This window comes from Arvicanthis niloticus, chromosome 5, assembly GCF_011762505.2.
Source record: "Arvicanthis niloticus isolate mArvNil1 chromosome 5, mArvNil1.pat.X, whole genome shotgun sequence".
NCBI lineage: Eukaryota > Metazoa > Chordata > Mammalia > Rodentia > Muridae > Arvicanthis > Arvicanthis niloticus.
Genome location: NC_047662.1, coordinates 21,249,613 through 21,276,115, shown reverse-complemented (window position 1 = coordinate 21,276,115; position 26,503 = coordinate 21,249,613). Strand labels below are relative to the sequence as shown.

The following is a 26,503-nucleotide window of genomic DNA, read 5'->3' as shown; positions in this document are numbered from 1 at the left end:
TGGTCAGACTGTACTACATTGTGGGTTCAGGGCCATCCTGGGCTACCTAGGGAGATCAATGCCAGCCTGGGCTACCAAGTGAGCCCATGTCTCCAAAACAACAACAACAACAACAAAAATCACAAAACAAAACGTGTAGAAAACTGTTCACAGAGCATGATGTGGTCATCTTGAACACCCAGCAGCTGTGAGTACCTGCCAAAGACCTGCCCAAAAACGGAACCTCTCCTTCACAGGGAGGTGGGGGGTTGTGAGGCCCTGCCTCCCTCTGAAGATAAACATTTTCTTCAGTGGTGTAGTTGCCTACAAGTCTCCCTATTCCTGTAAATAACCCTTTACAATGGTTGCTCCTATAAGGGACCCTAATTAAGCTCTTTGGTTTACCAGGCTCAACTAGGATGGAATTGTCCCTTTGGGGCCCTTTGAATAAATAGACATTTGTTCATCTCCCCAAGCAAAGTTCATATAGCAGAAACACACACACACATACACACACACACACACACACACACACACACTCACACACACACTCACACTCACACACGGAGACCACCACTTATCACCAACACCTCCACCTCCTCCTCCTCTTCTTCCTTCTCCTCACACAAATCAGTCTACATAAGAGCTATGGCCCTAAGCTGTCAAGCACTGCTGGCTATTGGACTAGGAGAAAAACCAGAGCTAGGCCAAAGTGGCTTGTATAGAGAGCACTGATGGCTGCCTCGTGAGCATGGTCATGAGGAGCCTCCTTGAGGTGACTTTAAACCTGACACCTCATGTGACCTATAGACAAATTGAGAGCCTAGAAAAGTCCATTCCCTTAGCTCCAGGCTGCCCAGCAAGACAAATGGTGTCAGGCTCAAACTTCACTCTGTCCTCCCTCCCATCACGGCTGCTTGGATCCATACTCACAATTCCTCTGTGTGTCCCCTGATTATTCTTATATTTTCTTACATGTACCCTGTGAGGACCCAGCATCAATAAGACACAACTGTGTGATCCTTTGGCCAGCAACATTGGATCGGTTTCTGCATTCGAGGCCCTGCCATCTGCCTGAAATGCTTTGACAGGCAGTTGGTGATGGTGCCAGCCCACAGCTCTACCCCTGCCATCTGCTTTTGGGTCTGGCATTTGCTGCCTCCTCTGAGACTGGCTTAGCCAGCTCTTCTTGACATTTGATGCTGGTTCAGACTCCATCGTGACAGGGGAGACCACACTCCACTCACTTCCCTCCGTTCCGCTCCTTGCTTATGTGACTGCCAGCTTCCCGTGGTAGTAGTGGGTGACAGAAGACCCTGGGAAAGAACAAGATAAGGCTGGGAGTTGTACCTAAGGGCTTCTGTTGGCTGGGGTGAAATGTGCGTCTAGGAGCACCTTGGTACATCCATGGAATTGATCAGGCAAAATAACTCAGGGGAAAGTTTCTCTGTCTGTCTGTCTTTTTGTTTTGTTTTGTGTTTTTGAGGTTTTGTTATTTTTAATTATGCAGGGTCTCATTTTGTAGCTCTGGCTGCCTAGCATTTACTTTGTAAACCAGGCTAACCTCAAATTCTCATCGATCTGACTGTCTCTGCCTCCCAAGTGCTAGAACTAAAGGTGTGTGTCGCCACACTTGGCTACAAGATTATTAAGAGCCGGGCGATGGTGGCGCACGCCTTTAATCCCAGCACTTGGGTGGCAGAGGCAGGTGGATTTCTGAGTTCGAGGCCAGCCTGGTCTACAGAGTGAGTTCCAGGACAGCCAAGACTATACAGAGAAACCCTGTCTCGAAAAACCAAAAAAAAAAAAAAAAAAAAAAAAAAAAAAAAAAAAAAAAATTATTAAGAAAGCAGGACTGAGCCCAGGAGACAGTTCAGTGGATAAAACATCCATCATGTAAGCATGAAGCATGAATTTGAACTTCCAGAACACATGAAAGCTGAGTGTGTCGGAGTATGCCTGTAACCCAGTGCTCCTGTAACCGGGTGCTGGTGGTCATCTGGAGGACTACAGAGCCCACCAAGTGGGATTGACACAGGACTCCTGAGGGAAGAAAAGAGAAGGCCCAGCCTGGGAAAAAGCAAAAGAACAATTTTGGTGTAAACAGCTCCCTCTAGCGTGGGAGAAGTCCTTAACTGGAGTCTGCTAAATAGACTCTGTGCTGGGTCCTTCCCTTTCCCCTCCTGGACTTGTTTAGATTCCCCCCCCCCCCCCCATATGCCTGTGCCCTTCTGCAATGTCTTCTGGGACTAGGAAGTGCTGTATTAGGGGGCTCACTATGGCTTTCCTTGTCTATGTAACTCTCCCTCACTTCTGTGTGAGAGGGGAAGCAGAGACAGGAGAGTCCCCAGAGGAGGCTTACAGGGCAGCTAACCTGGTGGGTAAGCATCAAACAACAAACAGAGCCTGCTTCGAATGTGACAGAAGGCAAAGACATGCATACACATATGTAAATGTTGATAAGTTATTTCTCTGCTGGTGAAATGAGCCAATTCAAGCCAAATTAGAGTATATAAAGGCTATGTTATTGGGAAAACACTCTCGGATGAGTTCTCTGGTCCCAAGAAAGGAGGTCAGGGAAGGAAGTCACCATGGAGGAAAACAGGGGGGAAGGGGAAGAGAAAGAGAGAAGGAGAGAAAAGAGAGAAGGGGGAACCAAAATGTCTGGAGAGAGCCTCTGGGGGGATTCTGGGGGAGGGGAAGCCCAGCCCCTGGGCTGGAAAGTTCAAGATAGAGAGTGGAGTTTGCCAGGTATGAACTGAGGGATACTGGGATAACCTGGAGGCCAGGTCTACTTTGGCACGTAAAATATGCACCTCAGCCATTTGTCCAGGGTCTGAAACCCAACACCGCAGCCTTTTGTTGATAATAAATGAAGGGGGGGGGTGATCTATGACGACTTCCTGCTGACATTGGTGTGTCATTATTTTGGAGATCCTAAAAAAATTTGGATGCTAGTCAACTCCTGGGAGAGCTAGTTGATTCACTACAGTCCAGGCTGTGGGACCATATGGAGGTAAAAGTGTGCAGGCCCATTTGAAGCAGTCTGTGAGGCGAGGCCAGAATACCTGAGTGACTGCTTTGGCCCTATCCTGGATGCAGATTCTAGAAAAATGTCTGGACCTGGCAGGATGCTAGAACAGTGTGTGTGTGTGTGTGTGTGTGTGTGTGTGTGTGTGTGTGTGTATTTAAAAGATAAAGTTAAGGAGTTTAGGGAGAAGAACTTTTTTTTGGGTGTACATTTGAAAGTTTTAGGTCCATGGTAGTTGGAGAGTGGGTCTCAGGACCAAAGAAAGGGAACTAGATCTCACCCTCAGGAAAAGCAGGTGTGGAGGGAAACAGGCTGTACTTATCTGGACAGTACTTATCTGGAGTCCCTTTGACCTGTGAGAGGGGGAACCAAGTGGATTTCCCGAAGCTTATAAAAATCTTTTTAAGTTTACAAAAAGAAATAGATTTCAGATATGTTAGTATTACCACTGTTTAATGTTAAAACTCTGAACTTTAAAGTCTCAATGCAACAGTAGCACAGCAAGGGGAAGAAATCTAAAGCATTTTCCTTCCTCCCATGTGAAGTTGAAACTTAAGGGTTCTTTAAAAAGTCATTTATGTTAGATGATGTTTTGATGGGGCAAACACATGAAGGAAACTGTCCGCTGAAGCAGATACAGGTGAAAGGATGAAAGCAAACGCATGTGAAGGGACAGGTGATAAAGGATTCTTCCCCAACAACATGCATGTATTGGTCCACCTTACATTCATAGTTGAGATCCATTTGTCGGGACTCCACAGAGAGAAAAGTACCAAAAACTTTTGGGTGGTGTGCTGCAGTTTCTTGCCACTTCCTTGGACTCAGGCTGATTAGCAGAATGATGTCAGCTGAGACAAACTCACATGCTGAGGCAAGACACATGCAGAGACAAGACCTGTGGAGAATATGTGATGTTTGGAGGGAGTATAAAAGAGACTTGACAGACAATGGTGGAGGCTGAGCTAGGCTTGCTTACAGAGCTAGCTGTGCAGTGCTTGTTGGTCCCACATCTTTGCTGATCTTCAGAGAGGCACAGCCAAGAACTTCTCCTGACATTCCTGTTGGTCCTAGTCCCTCCTGCTGATTCCTGTTTGCTATCCCAACTCTACCGAGTTGGGCTGCTGGTATACACCATGAAATGCTTTTGAGTGGATCGAGCTGCTGCTGCCTGCTGACCTGTGAACTGAACTGCCGATTTCCAGACAACACATATGGGAGTTGCTACAAAGAACCATTACTAAACAGGTCCACTTCTCCTGTATCCTTTCTTTTCCACTAACTCTGGTGGGTGATGAGCTACAAGGGAGGTTAAGGCATTTAAGAACCATCATTAAAAATAGGCTTTAAAAAAAGTTAAAGTTACACCCGTGTACCTTCCATCATTTTCCTATCACTACTCAAGGTTTCCCATCCTCCAACCTTCATAAGCTGCATTTGCCAACCTCAAAACAACTTCCTAGACCCTCAAACACTTTCTTAGACGCTTTTATATTCTCAGACCTTACTTTTTTTTTAAAAAAATGTATTTATGTATGTATTTATTTATTTAATGTATGTGAGTACACTGTTACTGTCTTCAGACATACCAAAAGAGGGCATCAGATCCCATTACAGATGGTTGTGAGCCACCATGTGGTTGCTGGGAATTTAACTCAGGACCTCTGGAAAAGCAGTCAGTGCTCTTAACCGCTGAGCCATCTCTCCAGCCCGTAAACTTTATACTTCTTTTCAAACTTTATACTAGTCTTTTAAACCCCTCAGAGACCCGAGAAAGATAAACTGTAATTTAAATGGCTTATGTATCAATTAAAATAACAGAGACTATTCCAAAGTCTATTACTTAGTCAGTTGTCCCAGGCTCCTGTAGTCTCCATGGTACCACAAGCAGAGGCAGTCTTTGGCCATCATGTTCAGAAGATGAGGCTTTTTCTGTGGAGGAGGAACGTGGGAGAGATCGACCTCACCTTGTCTGAAGCAATGTGAGACAGTTAACTCACACACATAACTTAAATAAATGTTGAGGTCTGTTCCATTGCTATGTATTGTAATGCTAAATTCTGTATCCCAAGGTCTAGTTGCTTCAGAGTGAGTTCTCACACGTATCAGCTTTTGTTGTGCAAACCTTGCTCCTTAATTTAAAATTATTGGTTGAATAAAGATGCTGACAGCCTGTAGCTGAGCAGATGAGAGGAAGCAGAGCTTTGCATTCTGAGCTTAGGGTCTCAGGAAAGACCAGAGGGAGAGAGAAGGAGAAGAAAGAGGCATCTTGAAGTAGGTAGATCATGAGCACTGGCCATGAGGGCTGGCCAGTTGGAGTAGGAGCAGCCCAGACAGAACATGGCAAGTGATATCTCAGGGTTACTGACAGGGAAGTAGACAAGATAGCACAGAGGGTTGATCTGCCCAGCTCCAGTGCTTTAAGGCTTTTAAAAATATAAAGGTTCTGTGTCTTTTATTTGGGAACTGAATGATCTGAGATGGGGTAGAAACCCCCAAATAATATTTACCACTACAAATAAATGTGGTTTTGAAAAAAAATAAGGCTTAAGGAAAAATAGGAGAGCAGACCCACTCACCTAAATGAGAAGTTCACAGGGAGCACAATGTCAGGGAAGAGTTGGGATGAGGAGCTCGGGTACTCGAAGCCTTTCTCAGATTTTTCTTGGTTCTTGACGGGCTCATCTGCAGACGCTTGTAGCCCTAGGTGTACAGAGCCTGTAGCTAGTTTACAATCCACTTAGGGTTTCTCTTGTCCATAATCTTGTCCAGAAAACATCCGAATATAGCTTCACTGGCCAGGACAGCATGATAAGCCCATTTCTGAAGATGGACTTTAGTTGGCCCAACAAAAAAACCATGCAGTGGGCACGTTAGGAGAGAAGACCCCTCCAAACAGAGACCCTGGTAGCAAAGGCAGGACCAGGGTCTGCCCCAATTGCTCAGGGTCTGAGTTCTGAAGTGGAAACTCTGGTTTCTCTGGAAAGTTTTGTTATATCAAAGAATGTTTTGCTGAAGCAGACACAGGTGAAAGGATGTTTTCCTAAAGCAGACACTGGAAGGAGCAAACACATGAAAGAACCCATGCTGTTAAGAAGGACCTGCCAGACAGTGGACAACACTGGATTGTGTTGGTACACTTTGCCGTGGCTTAATGGTCATCATTGGTAATGACTTCATAGGAAAAAAAAAAAAACTTCTGTTGGTGTTCTGACAGCTTCTTAACTACTCCCATAGACTCTGGCTGATTGGCAGAGTAATGTCAGCTGATACAGACTCACCCCGCGTTTTACTGAGGGAAGACCATGGAGAACACGTGATGTTTGCAGGGAGTATAAAGAGGACTCAATGGACAGTGATGGCGGGCTTGCATAGATAGCTTTGCAATGCATCCTGGTCGCCAGTCTTTGTTGAAAGAGGCATGGCAGAAACCTTCTGGCATTCCTGCTGGTCCTGATCACTCCTGCTGACTCATGCAGACTCAACGGAGGCCTTGCTGTTTCTGCTGGTTGGTTCGTGTCACCGCTGCTGATTCGTGTTTGCTATCCTGACACTACTGAACTGGACCGCTGGTGTGTATCCTAACAAGGCAGATTAGATTTGTCCCAAAGAACAATTTCTAAACAGGTCCACTTTCCCTGTATCCTGATAACCTTTCTTTTCCACTACCTCAGGTGGGTGGTGGGCTAGAAGGGAGGTTAAAGCATTTAAGGACAGTTATTAAAACTAGGTTTTGAGGGGATGGAGAGATGGCTCAGCAATTAAGAGCATGGACTGTTCTTCTATACGTCCTGAGTTCAATTCCCAGCAACCACATGGTGGCTCACAACCATCTGCAATGGGATCCAATGCCCTCTTCTGGTGTGTCTGAAGACAACAGTATACTCATATATAATAATAGTGTACACATATATAAAATAAATAATTTTTTTAAAGTAGGTTTTGAAAAAATGTAAGTCAACAGAGTTCCATCCTCAGCATCCATAAACCGAGCGTCCACGCACACACTTGTAATCCCAGCACTCTGGAGATGAAAGCAAGAGGCTCAGAAGTTCAAGGTCATTCTCAGCTACACAGTGACTTAAAGGTCAGCCTGGGCTATGTAAAACCTTGTATCTACAAAGGGGGGGGGTGATATTAGCCACTTCTCCATTCTGTGGTAAATGACTGTACCGGCTGGTTTTGTGTGTCAACTTGACACAAGCTGGAGTTATCACAGAGAAAGGAGCTTCAGTTGAGGAAATGCCTCCATGAGATCCAACTGTAAGGCATTTTCTCAATTAGTGATCAAAGCGGGAGGACCCATTGTGGGTGGTGCCATCCCTGGGCTGGTAGTCTTGGGTTCTATAATAAGAAAGCAAGCTGAGCAAGGCAGGGGAAGCAAGCCAGTAAGTAACATCCCTTCATGGCCTCTGCATCAGCTCCTGCTTCCTGACCTGCTTGAGTTCCAGTCCTGACTTCCTTTGGTGATGAACAGCAGTGTGGAAGTGTGAGCTGAATAAACCCTTTCCTCCCCAACTTGCTTCTTGGTCATGATGTTTGTGCAGGAATAGAAACCCTGACTAATGATCTTGACCAAAAGCCACTGTGGAAGAGAGAGTCTATCCTAGAGTAAGGAGTTGTAGGGCTAGTCCACATTGGTGGGCAAGCGTGGCAAAACGTGGCAGGCATGGCATCTGGAGCAGGAAGTTGTGCGCTCACATCTTTTTGTGATGAAACAGGTCTCCTTCTGAAGCCCTGGCTGACCTGGAACTCACTCTGGTCTGTAGACCAGGCTGACCTCAAAGTCACAAAGATCCACCTGCCTCAGCCTCCCGAGTGCTGAGATTACAGATGTATACCACCATGCCCAGCTTTATTTTTCTTCTTTAGAACGCTCAGCTTTGTTAGGGTTGGTCTGGTGCTGCCATCTATTCAAATTCGAAGTGCTGGCCAGCCCCCAAGACCTGGTTGCCCTTAATGAGGAGATTCTCACTACACCAAGTGATGCTATGTAACTTTGCTCCCCAAGTTAATTGGTCAATAAAAGGCTAAAGCTTGTGATTAGGCAATAGATAAAGGTAGGCAGGTTTTCAGTTACCTGGCTGAGGGAATCACAGGTAGAGATGAGAGAAGGAAGAGAGGAGGAAGCCACCATGAGAGAAGATGGACCATGAGCACACAGCCAGGAGAAACAGCAAGTAACAAGGGACATGCGGCTGAGATGAACGTCAGCTCCAAAACCTGCCCAATCTAGGTTTACAGCTTGTAAATAAAACACCTAGATTGTGTGTCTGTTATAGGCTATCTAGAATAGAGCATTCGTTTTACACACCTTTTTACTTGACAGCTCCTGCTTGGCTTGCCTGGATGGACAGCATTGCTGTGCTTGTACCTTGGGGCTGCAAGTAAGTAAAAGAACTATTTCAGCACAAGCTCTGCAATGTGGAGACAGTTGATCTGAGAGGTTGACCAGTGACTAAAGAGAGGGTAGCATACGGTGTCAAAAGGCCAGGACAAAGCAGAGGACGGCACACATTTTAGCATGCTACTCAAAACAGCACCTAACTTAAACTTACAGACTGACTGGAGAGATGGCTCGGCGGGTCAGGCGGAGCAGTGCTCTTGCAGAGAAGCAGAGTTCAGTTCCCAGCATCCATGCTGGTTAGTGACTCAAAACCACCTGTAAGTCAGGTTCCAGTGTATCCAATGATCTCTTCTGGACTCCATGAACACCTGCACTCACACATGCACACACACACACACACACACACACACACACACACACACACACACACACGTGCACACGCACACATATAATTTAATTTTTAAAAAATCTCTAGCCGGGCGATGGTGGCGCACGCCTTTAATCCCAGCACTTGGGAGGCAGAGGCAGGTGGATTTCTGAGCCTGGTCTACAGAGTGAGCTCCAGGACAGCCAGGGCTACACAGAGAAACCCTGTCTCGAAACTTCCCCCTCCCCCCCAAAAAAAACAAATCTCTAAAAATCTTTATTTTTTAGATTTTATTTAGGTGTTTGGTGTTTTGCTTACATACATGTACATCTGTGTGCCTTATGCCCAACAGAGGCCAAAAGAGGGCTTTGGAGTTACAGACAGGGCCCATATGACTGTTCACAACTGTCTGTACCTCCAAAGCCCTCTTTTGGCCTCTAAAACAGCAGCCAGTGCCCTGACTACTAAGCCATCTCTACAGCCCTTAAAACTATTTATTTAATTGTATGTGTATGCATGTTTTGCCTACATGTATTTGCTCAACATGTATGCATTGTGCCTGTGGAGGTCAAAATAAGGCACCAAGTTCCCGTGACCTTCCATGTGTGTACTGAGAACTGAACCCCGATCCTCTGTAAGAGCAACCAGTGCTCTGAACCACTGAACCATCTCTCCAGTCCCAACATACAACATTTGATTGTGTGTGTGTGTGTGTGTGTGTGTGTGTGTGTGTATGCATGTCTGTGTGTTTTATTTTTGGGGACATTTCTCATTATTTAACCCTGCCTGATCTGGTATGATGAAGACCAGACTGGGCTCAAACTGGCAGCAATCTGCCTGCTTCTGCTTCTGAATATTTTGGGATTACAGGTGTAAGGCGCCATACTGGTCTTTATTTCTGAAATTTCTCTGTAATACCATAATTGGCCACAGGTAACAGAAACTGTAGAAAATGAAGCTGTAAGCAGGGAAAGGCTAGTGTGCCACCACCCACTACTTTACAGATATTTCAGAGGCACAGAGAAATTCTGTGACTTAACCAGATTCACAAATCCAGTAATAGAGCTGAGCACAGTCCAAAGACTCTGGCTTCCAAGTTCACCCTGTAAAAAAATGTGCTATCTTAGCCGAAGCTGGGCCCATCTTCTGTGAGAAGTATTGAAGTTCAAAGTCTATATTCACACAGCATGTGGATTGGCCCACACCGGGAATTCCAACTCAGAGCCTGTGAGCCAACTCTGGGCATTTCCACTGTTGTGTGCTGCCCTCTAGTGCTCCTATGGAAGAACACAGCAGAGGCAGGCAGCCCTCAAGGGAAGGACCCAGAGCCTTGCAGAGCCTGATTATGGTGCCCATCTACAGTCCCCTGAGCCCCCAAATGGCTGTGTGTCAGCTTCAAAACAGCCATCCGTCTGTGCAGTTGTAATGTGTTTGACTGCTTTGCGACCCTGAAACCCAACAGGTCCAACCTCAGTTAACATCGTTATACCCCAAGCTCTCTGTCCATCCAGTTGCACGAGTCAAAGATGGAGATGATCTTTGATACATATCTCTTCTATCAGAAGACCATAAAGCCAGAAGCCTGAAGTAGAGACCAGAGAAGGTGACTGGAAAAATATAATCAAACATAGCAGAGAAACGATGGTAAAAGCAGAGGCCTGAGGTCAAAGCTATCAGGCATAAGGTCAGGAGGCACTGCTTACAAAGCCAGGGCTCCAGGCTGTGACCTGGACAGAAGTGACCCGCTGGGTACAGGATGTCCCCAGCATGCTCTAGGTTTGAAGGAAAAAATTTTCATTTCAGTGCTGGAATGTAGAACACTTACCTAGCATGTGCAAGGCCCCCGGGTTTTAGCACTAATACTGGGGGGTTGGGGGGCAGACTAACTTTTAACTATAAGTATTTAACTAAAAGTAGAAAAAAACGTTTTCTGTTCAGAACATAGCTCAATTGGTAGAGTGCTCACCCACATGTGTGAAGTCCTAGGCTCTATCCCAGCATAGCATAAGTCAGACAGGTCTTGGGGAGGGCGGAGAGGGGTGAGAGCAGAGGTTCAACGTCATCTTCAGCCAATTAGAGAGTTTGAGGCCAGCCTGGGTAACATGAGATTCTGTCTCAAAAAAATTAAATTAAAAAGTGTTTGTTTTATAAGAGAAAAAAAAAAACAAAACTCAAGAGAAAGGTTGTTAACCTGGATCTTTCGTCCCGGGAGCCTGTTCTGTTCCTTGTCTTGTTGGATTCTAGGCCAGCGAGCCTAGAGTCCAACAAGACTCTGTTGTGCTTTCAGGATGTCATCTTTTGTTTTGTCTGCTTTAACAAGAAGTTTAAAAATGAGCATATTCTTGGCTGGGCATTGGGGGGCTGGGGGTGCACATCTCTAATCACAGCACTCATGACTGGTCTACAAAGCAAGTTCCAGGACAGACAGAGCTACACAGAGAAACCCTGTCTCAACAACAACAACAAAAAATCATAAATATTCTTTTCTTTTTTGTTTGTTTGCTTATTCTCATTTTCTATAGTTTTTGACACAGGGTCTCAATATGCACAGCTCAGGCTGGATTCAAGCTCAGCATGTGACTAAAGCTGGTCTTCGATTTTAAATCCCCACTTCCAGCCTTCTGCATACCTGGCTTAAACTAGTTTTTAGTTATTTTGCCATGTGTGTATGTGTGTGTGGTATGTGTGTGTTTGTATGTGTGTTTGTATGTGTGTGTGGTGTGTGTGATATGTATGTGTGTCTGTGTGTATGTTTGTGTGTGTTTGTGTGTGTGTTTGTATGTGTGTGTCTGTGTGTATGTCTGTGTGTGTTTGTGTGTGTGTTTGTATGTGTGTGTGGTGTGTGTGATATGTATATGTGTGTCTGTGTGTGTGTCTGTATTTCTGTGTCTGTGTGTGCGTGGTATGCATGTGTAGTGTATGTGTGTGTGTGTGTGGTATGTGTGTGTGGTATGCATGTGTGGTATATGTGTGTGTGTGTGGTATGCATGTGTGGTGTGTGTGTGTGTGTGTGGTATATGTGTGTGGTGTGTGTGGTATGTGTGTGTGGTATACATGTGTGGTGTGTATGTTTGTGTGTGTGCGGTGTGTGTGATATGTGTGTGTCTGTGTGTGTGTGGTATGCATGTGTGTGTGGTGTCTGTGTGTGTGTTTGTGTGTGTTTTACACATGATGAGATCTATAATCACCTAGGAAACAGGCTTGTGTGCATGCAGAGGTCAGAGGGTGAGATTTGAACTCAGGTACTCTTGTGCAGCAAGTGCTGTCACCCTGAGCCACCACCCCAGGCCCCTTAAAGCACTTTGAAGCATCACTTTAACTGCAATAACTCCATTTATAATATTATACAACCTCTATTTCAAAAACATTTTCATCACTCAAACAAGAACTGTGTACCTAAGAAGCAATAGCTGCCCATGGCCTCCAATCTAGCACGGAGTCCACTCTTTCTGCCTCTGTGAATTTGACTATTCTTAATATTTCACATGTTTATTTTATTTTATTTTAGGCAGTACTGGGGATTGAACTTAGGGACTGATGTACTGAGGACAGACACTCTATCACTGAGTTATAGACCCAGACAGCAACATTTTATATTTGTGGAAACATACAGTTGTTTGTCCTTTCTTACATGCTTTATTTCACCTAACATAGATGTCTTCAAGGTTCATCTATGGTGTAACACGGTGTAAAATCAGAAATGTCTTCCCTTTTATGACTAAACAACATTCATATGTATCATTTATTCAGTCATCTCTCATTGAACACTGAGTTGTTTGGTAATTGTGAAAAATGTCACAATGAACAATGAACAAATATCTGCTTGAGTCTCAGTTACCTTGAGTTTATTTTAAAAACAGTCTATACAACACTTGTGACAGTTAATCTCAATTGTCAGTTTGATGAGATATAGAATGGCTTAGGAGACTGTGAGAGATCAGCTAGAGGGATGGTTAACTGAGATGGGAAGACCTGTTGTCCACTGTGGGTGGCCCCATTCCCTGGCTGGGACCCTGAACATGCATTCATTGCTCTCTGCTTCTGGTGGATATGGTGTGACCACCTGTTTCAAGCTGCCTTTATAGCTTCACTATGATGGGTCAAACCCTGGAACTTTAAGCCAAAATAAACCCTTTATCCCTCAAGTTGCTTTTCTCAGTCCTCTGCTTTGGGTTTAAATCACAACAACAGGAAAAATAACTAAAACAACACTCTGTGGGTGAAATAAGATCACACCTTGCCCTTTTGAGACAGGATTTCACTAAACAGCTGAGACTGACCGTAAACTATGATCTTCCTGTCTCAGCCTCCTGAGTACTGGGATTATTATAGGTATGTGCCCCCTACTCAGTTATCATTCTCATTTGAAAAAAAAAATTTATTTACCTGGGTGTGGTGATGTCCACTTTTAGTTCCAATACTTGAGAGGCAGAGTCAGGTAGGTCTCTAAGTGTTTGAGGATAGCCAGGGCTACAAGTAAGACCCTGTCTCAAAATAACAGCAAGGATTAGAGAGATAGCTGAATTAAGATCACATGCTGCTCTTCCAGAGAACGCAAGTTCGATTCCCAGCATCCACATCAGGCAGCTCACAATCGCCTGTAACTCCAGCTTCAGGGGACTCTACGGCATCTGGCTTCTGTGGGCACCTATATTCACATGTGTACAGCTAACACACATAGACACAGAGTTAAAAACAACTTAAAAGAATAAAACCACCACCAACAAAATTCACTCACCTATTGAGTTATTCATTTGGGCGTCGAATGCCATGAAGCACACGTAGCAGTCCAAGGACAACTTCCATGGTTCTCTCCCTCTATGATTGGAACTCGGAACATCAGGCATGGCTGCAAGCACCATAACCCACTGAACCATCTCATCTGCCCCACTGAGTCTTCTTTGTTTGTTTGTTTGTTTGTTTGTTTTATGAAATAGGCTGGACCAAATGAATTTGCTACTTTTTTTTTTAGATCAAAGGAGCCCAAATAACAGCAATATTGTCTGATTCAGCCTAATATTATGCCTTAACATAGCAAATCTGGTTGGCTTTGGACTACATGAGAAGGACTCCTTTCATATGGACTCACGGACTGGCCTTTCGGACTCAGTGGGTACAGCCATACTTCTGGTCTCCGTTTGTTTCCTATGCTCTAAAAAGGTCGCTCTGTGTAAATTTCCTGCACCTCCGTATCTCCTTTATGCCCTTTAGTGGCGTCTGTATCTCCTTTTTGAGGCCACCACGAACAGTGGTTTTTGTCTGCTTGCTTGGTTGGTTTGGTCTTTGAGACAGTCTTCTATAGCCCAGGATGGCTTTGAAATCCTGATCCTCCTGCCTCCACCTCCCAAGCGCTTGGGTAACAGGCTGTGACAGTACACCTAGTGGAAGAGTTTCTTTTCTTTCTTTGGTTACTGAGACAGGGTTTCTCTGTGTAGCCCTGGATGTCCAGGAACTCACTCTGTAGACCAGACTAGCCTCGAACTCACAGAGATCCATGTGCCTCTGCCTCCTGAGTGCTGGGATTAAAGGTGTGCACCACTGGGCTGAACAGTTTCTACCAGTCCCTTGTATACATTTCCTCTTGCCACAGCATGGTAAGAGTTTCTCATGAATATGCCCTAGAACAGGCCTTGCTAGTCTTAGAGTATGCAGAAGTGCCACTATACACCATGGGACTCATTTTCTAAGACCCAGTGGAGAATATGGTGTGCCCTTTGCCCCAGAAGGAAACGTGATATACTGTGGGAAGTTCTGTCATCAGGCCTTTGCTGGGAACAGCACACTGTGTGCACTTGCCACAGGGATCTCCCACAAATCTGGTATTTTCATGTGTGACTTTCTTCATCCTCCTCCCCAGTGGACAGAGGTACCTTCTTTTTAATTTGTTTGTTTGTTTACTTGTTTATTTATGTATTTTTTCAGACAGGGTCTCTCTACTTAGCCCGGCCTGTCCTAGAACCCACTCTGTATACCAGGCTGGCCCGGAACTCACAGAGATCTGCCTCTCACTGCCACCAGAGTGCTGAGATTAAAGGCAATGTGCCACCATATCTGGCTAGAGAGGTCCATATCTACAGAGAGGAAACTGCAGACAGAAAGTGTTTGCTCCTGTGTCAAACACTTCATGCAAACACTCTGATCTATGTCTTCCTTCTGCATCAGTTTCTACATCAGCAATGTAGTGTGTGTGTGTGTGTGTGTGTGTGTGTGTGTGTGATAATCCCTGACTCACAGATAGTTCCCACATTTTTTTTTTTTATCTCCTGTCAGTGTTATTTGTATGGTCCCAGTTTGGGCTTACCATGCACGAGATTTGTATCTCACAGATTAGTAGAAGGTTAATAATACTATGCAAGTAAGGGGTTTAGCACAGACCTTAGAGACCCTCCTCAGCGCTCATGTCAACCAGCACTGACGTCCAGTTATTCATCTGTTGATAAGGAGAGAAGATGCTTGGGTAGAGTAAGGCCTGACTTCCTGCCACCCAATGCCATTGCCTCCTATGGAGTCTTCCTAGGGAAGTGGTTTTTGGTCTCTGTCTCTAAGGGCCACACAGCACTGAATTCTTTACTCTATTCAGGGTTCAAGGTCTCTTGCAAACTGAGGTTTCTGTTTTCAGCTGCATATTTGCAAAAAATTGATGAGAAGTTTAACTGGCCAGCCAACTGGAAGCTCCTAGCTCTGGCCCGGGTGTGTGTGTAGGGATATCAGGGCCTGTGTTGGGTGTGGAGGTACATGCTTGTAATCCCAGCACTCCACAGGTAGGAATAGCAAGTGTTCGAGGCCAGCCTTGGCTGCATAGTGAGCTAGAGGCCAGCCTGGGATACATGAGACTTGGTCTCAGAAAACGGTAACAGTCTACTGTGGCTGTACCCCTCAGAACACACCTGATCTAGTCTGATCTTGACTCAAAGCAGGATAGGATGTGGTTGATACTTGGATGGGAAGACCTTAGTAAGTCTGGCTGCTCTTCCAAGTTCCAAGGTCCTAAATGCAATTCTCAAGTACTCACATAACAGCTTATACCCTTTTGTAACTCCCGTTCCAGGGGACCCCATGCCCTCCTCTGCTCCCTTACCCTACCAGATATGCAACTGGTGCACGGATGTACATGTAGGCAATACATCCATACATATAAAAATTAATGTAAAAAGAGAAACCTAAATAAGTGACTATGTAGATGGACAGACAGATAGATTGACGACAGATCATTGCCTAGCTATTCAAACAGTGAATTATATTTGCTAAGCTTCTGGTATGTGCCAGGCCCTGTACACTGGGGTCAGGGACGGCTTTCTAGGAGCCATGCTCTTTGAGTAGGAGCTTTGAGGTCTGCTGGTGCTCCATGGGCTCTCCGACACTTCCAGGACATTGGACTGTAGAGCAGAGGGGGGACCCGAGGGCGGGTGCCAGGCCACCCCTCTCAGGGCCTCACTCTCCAGGCTAGGCCGGAGCTGGGCGGAGCCTCGGCCAGGTGCGCGGAGGAGCTTCGCGGAGGCAGGAAGTGTGTCCCCAGCGGCGGCCCGTGCCGCGCTCCCGCGAGACGCTTACCTGCGACCCAGGTGAGTGCAGAGGGGGCGGGGGAAGGGCTGAGCGGAGGTGGCTCACCTTGCCGGGCAGGTAAGTCCGGCGCGGGTCCGCGGGGGCGCAGAGCGGTGCAGCCCCGGGTGGGTGACCCTAGAGGTCGCGCCTGGACGGCGGCGGGGCGCGGGCCCTGCGCCTCAGGCCCCGACGTCCACTTCCGGGGTGCGCGGGCCGGGCCCCGAGCGGCCCGAATGGACGCGGGGCTGGGAGGGCCCGGAGGCCTGGGGTGCTGGGACCGGGCACCGTACGTGGGACAGCGGCCATGGCGCTTGTGGCTAAGGGAGGCGGTGCGCGCCCCGACGGCAATGCGTACCCTGCCGCCTGGACGCGGGTCCTGCCTGCCGAGGAGGGCGGCTGAGGCTGCGCCGGGGTTGGGGGGGTGTGCACCGTAACCCTGCGCTCGAGCCGAGCTGACCCGCGGCTGGCTTGCTGACCATAAGTTTGCTTGGGCAGAGGCTGCTGCAGCCGGCTCGTCTTGTGGACGCAGGGAGGAGGGCCCATGGAGAGCCCCTGAGTGTGTGTGTGTGTGTGTCTGTCTGTCTGTCTGTCTGTCTGTCGGTGCGTCTCTGCGTTTTGCAGGGACTGTCGCAAAGGGAAGGCAGTGAGAAGTCAGAGAGTCCTGGGACCCCCAGACCTTGAGGCATCCTTGTTATGCCTTCGAATGCTGCCGAGTGAGAGAATGACAAGAGAGTGTCTCTCCAGACTTTTGCTAAACACTGAGCTCCACCCACTACCCCCCATACCTCCATAGAGCAGTAGAAAGACTCTACTCTCTCTCCTTTTGAGAGATGAGGTGTTTCCATTTTTATTTTACACCACGTTTATTATTTATCTATAATTATATTTAAGTGAATTAATTTAATATATATTTTGTTTTACCTTTGAGACAGGGTCTCATATGGCCCAGGCTAGACTAGAACCCAGTATGCAGCCAAAGATGGCTTGAATTTCTAATCATCCTGTCTTGTACTGGGATTACAGACATGGGCCACCTCACTACTCTAAGATGAACCTACTTAAAGATGAGGAAGCTGGGACCGAGAGTCTTGTCCTAGGCCAAAATAGAGGCAAAAATTGATCCCACTATATTTAGTGAGCAGTGTTACTGGATTGGAGGAGGGATGGACCAGGGACAGTAGTAGGAAAAGGAAGATGTAACCTCGCATTGATGGACTGTTTGAGGGACGCTGGAGCACTATCCATAACACAAACAGGAAGGTTGGCTGCTTGGTTGGTTGGGTTTCAGACAGGGTCTCTCTTGGGTTGCGCAGGCTGATCTTGGACTCAAGGAATCTGCCTGCCTCCGCCTTTCTAATTCTGAAATTACCTGAGGGAGCCACCAAACCTGGCTTATCTTTTGTCCTTTCTCTTCTTTTGTCCCTAACTGGAGATGTGGCACAGAGCAGAGCACCTGGGGTGATGAGCCCTGCTTACCACACAACAAATCTGTTCCTTCCCAGACTGTCACCTTGATCTATCCTCTCTGTTCTCTGAGCTTCAGATTCCTGAACTACACAGTGACAGTAAATTATTCACATGGCAGTTGTAAGGACTGAATAATGTGGAAGACCTCTGGCTAGAGCCAGTTTCTAGCCCATTCACGGTTGTTTCCTCAGTGCTAAGCACAGTGCCAGCCCGTGGTAAATATGGTGGATACGAATGTAATGAGCAGAAGTCAGTCCTAAACCCTTGGTGGTGAGGAGAGAAACAGTGACCCAGCCCGGTGTCAGTAACCATGGTACTCCTACAGACTCACCAAGTGAATGAACGTGTGTGGGCCATGGATGGATGAGAGGACTCTAGATGCAAGCCCTCCAGAGGTGCCAGCTCATGCTGGCAGCTTTAACTGGCCCTTTCCTCACAAATCCACAGGTGGGATGGGGTAGTAGAGGAATTCTCTTGAGAACTTGGGTGAGGAGTGGGTGAAGGTCTGAGGTCAGGCCAACTGAGTGCAGTTGAAAAAGAAAAGTGTGCTTGTGGGGGCTTGGGGATACAGTTCTATTGGTAGACACTTAGTGTACATTAGAGCCGAGTTAGATGTCCAGCTATGCCTAAAGCAGCACTTGTGAAGGCAGGAGAATCAGTGGGTTAGTCTACTCCCAGCTACACTGTGAGTTGAGGCCACCCAGGGATACCTAAGAGCCTATCTTAAGAAACGTGTGACTTTGGACGAATTACTTAACCTTTGTGCTTCAGTAGTGTGGGATAATACTAAGAAGGCCTTGAGAATGAATAGATTTATTACAGGCAACATACTTAAGCTGTCTACAGTCACTTTCACTAGAGCGGAAGCTCCTGAGCTGAGACAGCTAGTCTGTTTTATCACTGGGTCCATAGAATGCACAGTAGGTCTTCGTTATTTGTTAAATGACTGAATGAATCCATGTCCAAACTCACATTTAATCAAATCAGGGCAAACATTTAGTTATCTCCAGCTGGATTGTGAACAACATTTTGTTTTGTTGTAATGGGGTCTTGCTATATAGTATGTGTTCATCTCAGTCATGATCCTCCTGCCTCAGCCTTTGTGGTACTAGGATGACTGCTGTGTGCCACCACATTCAATTGTTTAGAACTTTAAAATCACTTAATACAATTTGTTTGTATACTTAAAAAAGCAGCAGGGTGGGAGGTATTCAAAGGGGAATTACCTCCTTCCAGTTATATACTTGCAAAGATGGGACTCTCCTTCACAGGCACTCACTGCTCCCTAAGACTGCCGGTTCCTGCACTGACATGTCTAGAGTCTAAGTCCTTTGTCTTTCCCCCCAGTGGTCTTACCCTTTACCCATGAAGTCACATGGAGTATGTTTTTGCCATGATAGTGCCTTCCAAAACCGGCCCTATTCTAGGACTAGAAGCAGAAAGGGGGCTGGCCTTTAGGGCCATAATCCCTGGGGAGATATGATTATCCTAAAACAGTGGGTACAAGGCAAACCCAGTCATCAAGAGATCTCGACAGAGGGGTGTGGAAAGAGGGGCTCCCATTTGGCTAGAGGTCCTGGAAGTCCTTGGAGAAGAAAAGCTGAGTGGGCCCCAGAGAAGACTGTAAAGTTTCAGGAAGAAGGAATCCTATGTCCTTACCCAGTACAATGAGTGTTCCTTGTCTTCCTGTCTCTACATGAGCTGTCCATGCGCATGCTGGCTGGCTGGTTTAAACCACTCAAGTTCACACTTCAGATGTGTGTCCCTCTACCCCTAAGAACCATAGTGTCTGATTCCTAAGCAGTGGCACTAGGCTATTCTGTTTCTCATAGAAATGTATCTGGGGCTGGATAGAAGGTTCAGCTGGCGTACCTTTAGTTCTGGTACTCGGGAGGTAAAATCAGGTAGAGTTCAAGGGCGGCCCAGTCAACGTAGCAAGTTCCAGGACAGCTAGGGCTACATAGACCCTGTCTCAAATACGTACGTACGTACGTACGTACATACATACATACATGCATACATACATGCATGCATACATACAGCTGGGTGTAAATCCTAACACTTGGGAGGCAGAGGCAGGTGGATCTGACCACAGACTGGTCTAAAGACTGAGTTCATTCCAGGACAGCCAGGGCTACACAGAGAAACCCTGTCTTGAAAAACTAAAATAAATATAAAATTAGATATAGTACATATAAATATATGATGTTTTCTATTTGCACTGGTTATCTTCATTTTTCCTCCTGATCCTTGGCCCTATGCAGACCACACTGGATTTAGATGAAATGTGTCTGAAGCCAGGCTGTCTGCCCTCTCCCCAAGGTCACACCCCAGTATGTGTTTGAGGCAGGAAGACCTCAGGCTTCCTTCCTATATTTGATGTCACTTCATCTCACTGTTGATGACATTGCCTTTGATTATTTGCTTAAAGCAGCACCTGGGAGATCTCTCTGCCCTGGAGGGGCTTAAATCTGTCTGGCCACAGCAAGCAGCAGAGGTCAGAGCAGGAGTACTGGTGGCACTTGCTATTTGTGGAAGTGGCACTGTTTTGCCCAAGGCATGCAATATATTGTTTATTTGTTTGTTTGTTTTTGAAATAGGGTTTCTCTGTGTAGCCCTGGCTGGCCTTGATCTCAGAGATCCATCCTCCTGTCTCTGCCTTTCGAGTGCTGGGATCAAAGATGTACATCACCACTGTCCAGCCCTAGGCATACAATTTATAAGGGGCAGAATAGGAACTGGAAGCCAGAGATCCTGGTGTCCACAGCTTTGTTCCTTTCACGTTACTTACTAGCCCTTGGGACTCATGATTAGATCGGGTTACAAGGATAAAGGGTCAACATCTCAAAAGACAGGCTAACAGGCTGGAGAGAGGACCTGAGTTCAGTCCCAGCACCCACTTGGTGGCTCAAAATACAGGCTAAGGACAGTTACTGCCCAGCAAAGCCTCTACTGTGGTTAAGGCCCTCCTGAGTATAGGACTGCATCATCCGTCAGGGTTCCTCAGTGGCTCATCTGAGATCATCAGATGTTCCTTCAGGTCCCACATGCTTCATCCTTGGAGGTTTGGGTGGTTTTGAGATAGTATATAGATAGAGATAGCCCTGGCTGGACCAGGACCCTCTACATGGGCCAGATCATCCTCCACCTCACAGAGGTCATTTAGCTTCTCCCATACTCGCATTAAAATTGTGAGTTACCATGCCTGGCAAGCTTTTTTTTTTTTTTTTTTTTTTTTTTTAAATAAGATCTCATATCCTGGGCTGGCTAGCCTGGAACTCTTAATCCTGCCTCTGTCTCCCAAGTGCTATGTTTTCAGACAGGTCTTAAGCCTTGGAAGCTTTTCTAGAAAACTGAACCATCAAGTTCATTTCTCATTGCTTTTGCCTTGCCTGACTCATGGCCAGGCTCAGTGTTCATCAGTGGAAAACAGTCATAGGTCTGGGATTCCTAGCAAACAAACCAAAAGAGGAATGAAGATTAACATGGCTATTTTAAGAGAAGGATATTTTCTCCTTTATTGATTTTTTTAAAATCTATTTTGTGTGTATGTCTGCACTTGTAGGTACATACTTGTGGTAATCTAAAGACAACTTTTGAGAGTTGGCTCTCAACTTCTACCTCTCTGGAGCATGGTCTCTCATTTCTGCTGCTATGCTGTGCTGTGCTGTGTACTCCAGGCTGGCTGGCCTGTGAGCCTTCAGGCTGTTCTCTGCCTGCTCTCTCACCATAGGAATGCTGGGATTACAGGTGTTTATCAATGCATCTGTCTCCAACCCACTGAGCCATCTCTCTAGTCTATGAAGATTATTTTTGTAGCAAGGAACCAAAACTGTTTGGTTTTCCCAGGCAAGGTAGTACACTCCTTTAGTCCCAGTATTTGAGAAGGGAGTTAGGAGGGCTAGGAGTTTAAGAGTAGTTTTGGCTTCCTAGCAAATTTGAGGCCAGACTGACTAGATGAGACCCTCTTATCTTAACAGAACCCACCTTCCCTTTCCAGATAGAGAGTGAAACCTGTTTGATGGTAAATGTTTCTAGGAGGACAGATCTGAATAAGATGAGAGACTCATTCATTCCCATATCTGGGATGAAGGGTATGAGGGAGGGAAGGATCATGGTGATATTCTTGGCCAGTCAGACAGAAAGGCATCCATGAACAGATGTCTTAGTAGGAAGATAGAGCAGTTCTCAGAAGCAAGGTCTCTGGAGAGCATTCCTTGTTTGTGGTAAAATATACATTAAAATTACTATTTTAATATCTTCATGCCATTTTTTTAGCACACCATCCTGTGGCATTAAATACATCCATGCCATTTTCAGAATTGTGATATAACATGACACTGTCTCCAGCTGAGATTCTGTTTTTGCTCAACATAACTCCCATGGTCCTCTGCTTCAGCCCTGGCATCCACCACACCACCGTTCTACCTCTGTTAAATTGTCAGCTGTGGATATTTCATATAAACCCAACAGCAGAGTACTTGTTCTTTCTGTGTAGCATATTTCATTTAGAACGTCTTCAAAGTTCATGCGTGATGTTTTGTTGTTTGTGAGACTAGGTTTCACAGTGCTCTTAACTGTGAGCCATTTCTCTAGCCCCCAGATACACACCAGTTTTTTTGTTTGTTTGTTTTGTTTTTGTTGTTGTTGTTGTTGTTTTTTTTTTTTTTTTTAAATATTAAGGGCTGGAAAGATAGCTCAGTGGTTAAGATTACTGGTTGCTCTTTGAGAGGACCCAGATTAAATTCCCAGCATCCATAGGTGGCTCACAATTGTCTGTAATTCCAGTTCCAGGAGCATCTTTAACCCTCTTCTGACCTCCTTGGACTCCAGGCATTGTGTAGCACACATACATATGTAAGCAAAATGTTCATATATATGAAACAAATCTAAAAATTAAAAAAAATTATTTATTTGTATATGTATGAGGAGTGGAGAGATGCTGTGCTTGTGAGTGCAGTGTGAGCAGAAGACAAGAGGGTGTCCCATCCCTGGATGTTCTCCATCCCTGGATAACAGGTGGTTATGAACCTGTCGGGCAGTGGTGCACATTCCTAACTGCTGAGCCAGCCAGCCAGCCTAGTTTTTTTGTTTTTTCTTCAGTGCTGGGGATGAACTTAGAGCCTCACTCATGCTCTGTAGGCCATCCATGCTACAGTCCCAACCCCCATGCTTCAATTCTGAAGAAATGCTCTGTTTCCCAGAATATCAAACCTTTCACATCTCCACTGACATATGTAATTTTCTGTTTTGTTTTCAATAATAGCCATTCATTGAGAATCCAGGAGATTTTAAAGCCTAAGTTAGACCACAAAGAGAACTTTCTCTTTGGGACAAGAAGAGCTCAACGTTTGCAAGGGTTTACAGGATGCTTCATCCGTCCTCATCCCAGGCTTCCCAGAAGTCTAAGACTTCTCAGGTCAGCCCAGGAACTTGTCCCTGACCTCCTCCTGGCTTCTCCTCTGCAGGTGCCTGGCTGCAGCAAGCCATGCTCTGAGCCATGCCCAGGCCGGGACAGCCCCGCCCATCGTCTGGGCCTCCACGCTTGGGGCCCTGGGAGAGGCCAACAGAGTTATGCCTGGAAACGAATGATGAGCGCTCCCAGCCCCCACCAGGCCGTCGCACGCGGAGGCCAGACCCTAAGGACCCTGGCCATCACGGGCCGGAGAGTATCACCTTCATTTCAGGCTCTGCAGAACCAGCCAACGAGCCCCCAACCTGCTGCCACCTTTGGCGCCCCTGGGGTTGGGACTGGTGTAGGGCTGCCTTCTGCTTCCGCCGCTGCAGGGATTGCCTGCAGCGCTGTGGGGCTTGTGTGCGGGGCTGCAGCCCCTGCTTATCTGCCGGAGACCCCAATGAAGGGTCTGTGGAAGCGGCCTGGGCCAAGGAACACAACGGTGTGCCTCCCAGCCCGGACCGTGCACCCCCCAGCCGCCGGGATGGCCAGAGGCTCAAGACCAGCATGGGCAGCAGCTTCAGCTACCCTGATGTTAAGCTCAAGGGCATCCCGGTCTACCCCTACCGCCATGCCACCTCCCCAGTCCCTGACGCGGACTCCTGCTGCAAGGAGCCCCTGGCAGAGCCTCCTCCCACACGGCACAGCTTGCCTAGCACCTTCACCAGCAGCCCCCGTGGCTCTGAGGAGTACTATTCTTTCCATGAATCGGACCTGGACCTGCCCGAGATGGGCAGTGGCTCCATGTCGAGCCGGGAGATCGACGTGCTTATTTTCAAGAAGCTGACAGAGCTGTTCAGTGTACACCAGATTGACGAGCTGGCTAAGTGCACGTCAGACACCGTGTTTCTGGAGAAGACCAGCAAGATCTCAGACCTGATCAGCAGCATCACGCAGGACTACCACCTGGATGAGCAAGACGCCGAGGGCCGCCTAGTGCGAGGCATCATCCGCATCAGTACCCGCAAAAGCCGCTCCCGCCCACAGACCTCCGAGGGACGCTCAGCCCGCTCTACTGCCCCTGCCGCTGCCCCCGACAGTGGCCATGAGACCATGGTGGGCTCTGGCCTCAGCCAGGACGGTAGGTGGGCCTGAGTAGGGAAGATCTAGCTACAGGAGGGTTGGGCTGGGTCTTTGTGGGGCGTCCCCTTAGCCAGCCGGCACTTCTTTTAAACTCTTGAATCTGTCAAGCTCCTTCTCTATTCTATGACTAGCAATTCCCAAAGCACAAGAATATAGCCAGTCACAGGGCTGGTCCAGAATTCCAGAGACTGAGAAAAAAGATCTGCCTAGAGTTCCAGGACAGCCTGGGGTAGAGAATTTGCACCACTGACGCAGCCTAGCCAAACACCCACCTGCCTATACATTACACGCCCACCCTTATTTAAGCATGCTTCTCTAGTCTTTTGTTTAGTAAGCACCCTTCTTCACTGAGCTGCAGTAGAGACAGGGGCAGAACTTTATAAAAAAAAAAAAATGATACTGACCGTGTTTATTCATATTCCCTCCCTAGAACTGACAGTGCAGATCTCCCAGGAGACAACCGCAGATGCCATTGCCAGGAAGCTGAGGCCATATGGAGCCCCAGGTGTGGTCCTGACCTGACCAGAGGGTGGGAAACTACACTAGGTGCCCTTCAGATGACCTTCCAGCTTCTCTTTAGGGTGGGTGAGGATGGGATCAGAAATGGAAAAAAGGCCCAAGCGACCGTGTACCCACTGCAACCGTGGAAGCTGGCTTAAATGGAGGTTCCTAGAATACAGCTAGAAATGATCTGGGGAGTAAGGTGGTCAGAAAGCCATCCAGCCTGCATCTACTCACGCTTCCTTTATGATCTCTACTGCTGTCCTGTGGGCCGTCACAACCCCTAGGAGCAAGGTTATTACCCTTTTACAGACAACAGCTGGAGTTTAAACATCGAGAGTGGGTTGCCAGGCTGTTATGGCTGACCAGGCTTAAGCCCTGCTCTTTCATCTCAGCAGGCTTCTCCCTGGCTATAGACCCTGGATGAGCTCCCTTCCCCTCTCTGAGCCTCTGCTTCCTCCTCCAACCAGGGTACCCAGCCAGCCAAGACTCATCATTCCAGGGCACGGACACAGACTCTTCAGGGGCACCCCTGCTGCAGGCGTACTGCTAACCCCTACTGGCCCAGCAGTCACAGTCCCTCTTGGAAGAAGCATAGCCAGCGGAGAGGAACCGGGGCCTCTGTGTGGAGGCCAGACTCTGAGCCCAGAGACAGTGACCTCTCTGGCTTCTGCTTTTGTTGAATGATCTTAGACCACATACATTTCACCAGGCCATGGTGCCTGCATCCTTCGCTCTCCAGCTGGACTGACTCCTGGCTGGGCCTGTTTCTTCCTGTGGCCTGAAAGCAAAGCCTTGGGAAATAGCTTCCCAGTTCCATTCCCATGATACCCTAAGCAATTACGGGAACTAAGTAGGTTGGGTTGGGGACAGCATGGCCTCTGTGATTCTGTGGGCAGTGCCCACTTGCTATAGTGATAAGCAGTTCATATTGGTTCTTGGCTATTCTATATAACATGACCCTAGTTGCAAGTACATACACCTGCCTGGTCATCAGAGTTACATAGTCCACCCTGTGCTGTCTGCTGATTGGTGCTTTGCATAGGACACAGGCACCTAATCTGGCTCAGCATTGTGGAATACAAGGGCAAGGTAGAAGCAAGAGAGACTAGCTTTAGAAGATAAAGAGCCATCTGCAGAGTCCTGGACTGGTCAGTGACCCCTCTGACCTTTTGCTACTGCTAACACAGCACTGGTTTTCACCTAATCCCACTCTTACTGGCAACCTGAGGGGGCCTGGTGTTTAAAGACTTCCTTGTAGCTAGCAACGGGCACCAAACCTAGGAGCCAGGCTACCTGAAGCAGAAGCAGGTTTCCCTTGTTTAGGCACCGGAGCTAACTTTGTCCAGGGCCCTTAGCTGTTCTTTACAGGTTGCTGGGTCTTGTACAGACCCACAGTCACAGCTACAAGTACAGAGCCCACTAGTAAGTCTGAAGTCAGCCTGGGCAGTTCTTCAACCCATTAGCACAAAGACAGACCCCACCTTAAAAGTCTTAGGTAGCCCAGTGACCACAGACTACCCAGGGCAGCCCTTGTTTACTGTCTCTGGGCACCCTCTGGGAAGTGGTTAACTACTATTTATCTAGTTTCCTAATGGATACAACAGCCATCCCCTGGGGCTGTGACCACAGGACCCAGGTAGAGCTACAGCAATCAAATTGGCCTCTTCTCTTGGGTACTGTTGAATTATCCGGAACTAGGCATGAATAAAATAACCAGGTGGTGTGTCCATA

General features: G+C 47.1%; 1 protein-coding gene and 1 pseudogene across 5 annotated transcripts; one reads left to right on the top strand and one right to left on the bottom strand.

Moving 5' to 3' along the window:
* Positions 1 to 3,504: 3,504 nt before the first annotated feature.
* On the bottom strand, positions 3,505 to 17,054 carry LOC117708412 (uncharacterized; annotated as a pseudogene). Its single transcript, XR_013110262.1, has 8 exons — positions 16,584 to 17,054; positions 16,330 to 16,526; positions 15,609 to 15,681; positions 15,196 to 15,198; positions 10,688 to 10,835; positions 8,322 to 8,388; positions 5,587 to 6,588; positions 3,505 to 3,905 (listed from the first exon to the last, which is right to left on the bottom strand). The product of XR_013110262.1 is annotated as an uncharacterized LOC117708412 (transcript).
* Kdf1 (keratinocyte differentiation factor 1) lies at positions 16,133 to 26,503 on the top strand. 4 transcript variants are annotated; one of them, XM_076934028.1, is made up of 4 exons: positions 16,133 to 16,283; positions 23,199 to 24,266; positions 24,699 to 24,773; positions 25,240 to 26,503. In XM_076934028.1, the coding sequence occupies exons 2-4, from the start codon at positions 23,231 to 23,233 to the stop codon at positions 25,320 to 25,322; spliced, it is 1,194 nt and encodes a 397-aa protein (XP_076790143.1). In that variant the 5' UTR covers positions 16,133 to 16,283; positions 23,199 to 23,230; the 3' UTR covers positions 25,323 to 26,503. The 4 variants fall into 4 exon arrangements, with proteins under 4 accessions (XP_076790143.1, XP_076790141.1, XP_076790142.1 ...); XM_076934026.1 differs by having other exon boundaries at positions 16,164 to 16,283; positions 22,997 to 24,266; XM_076934027.1 differs by having other exon boundaries at positions 16,276 to 16,341.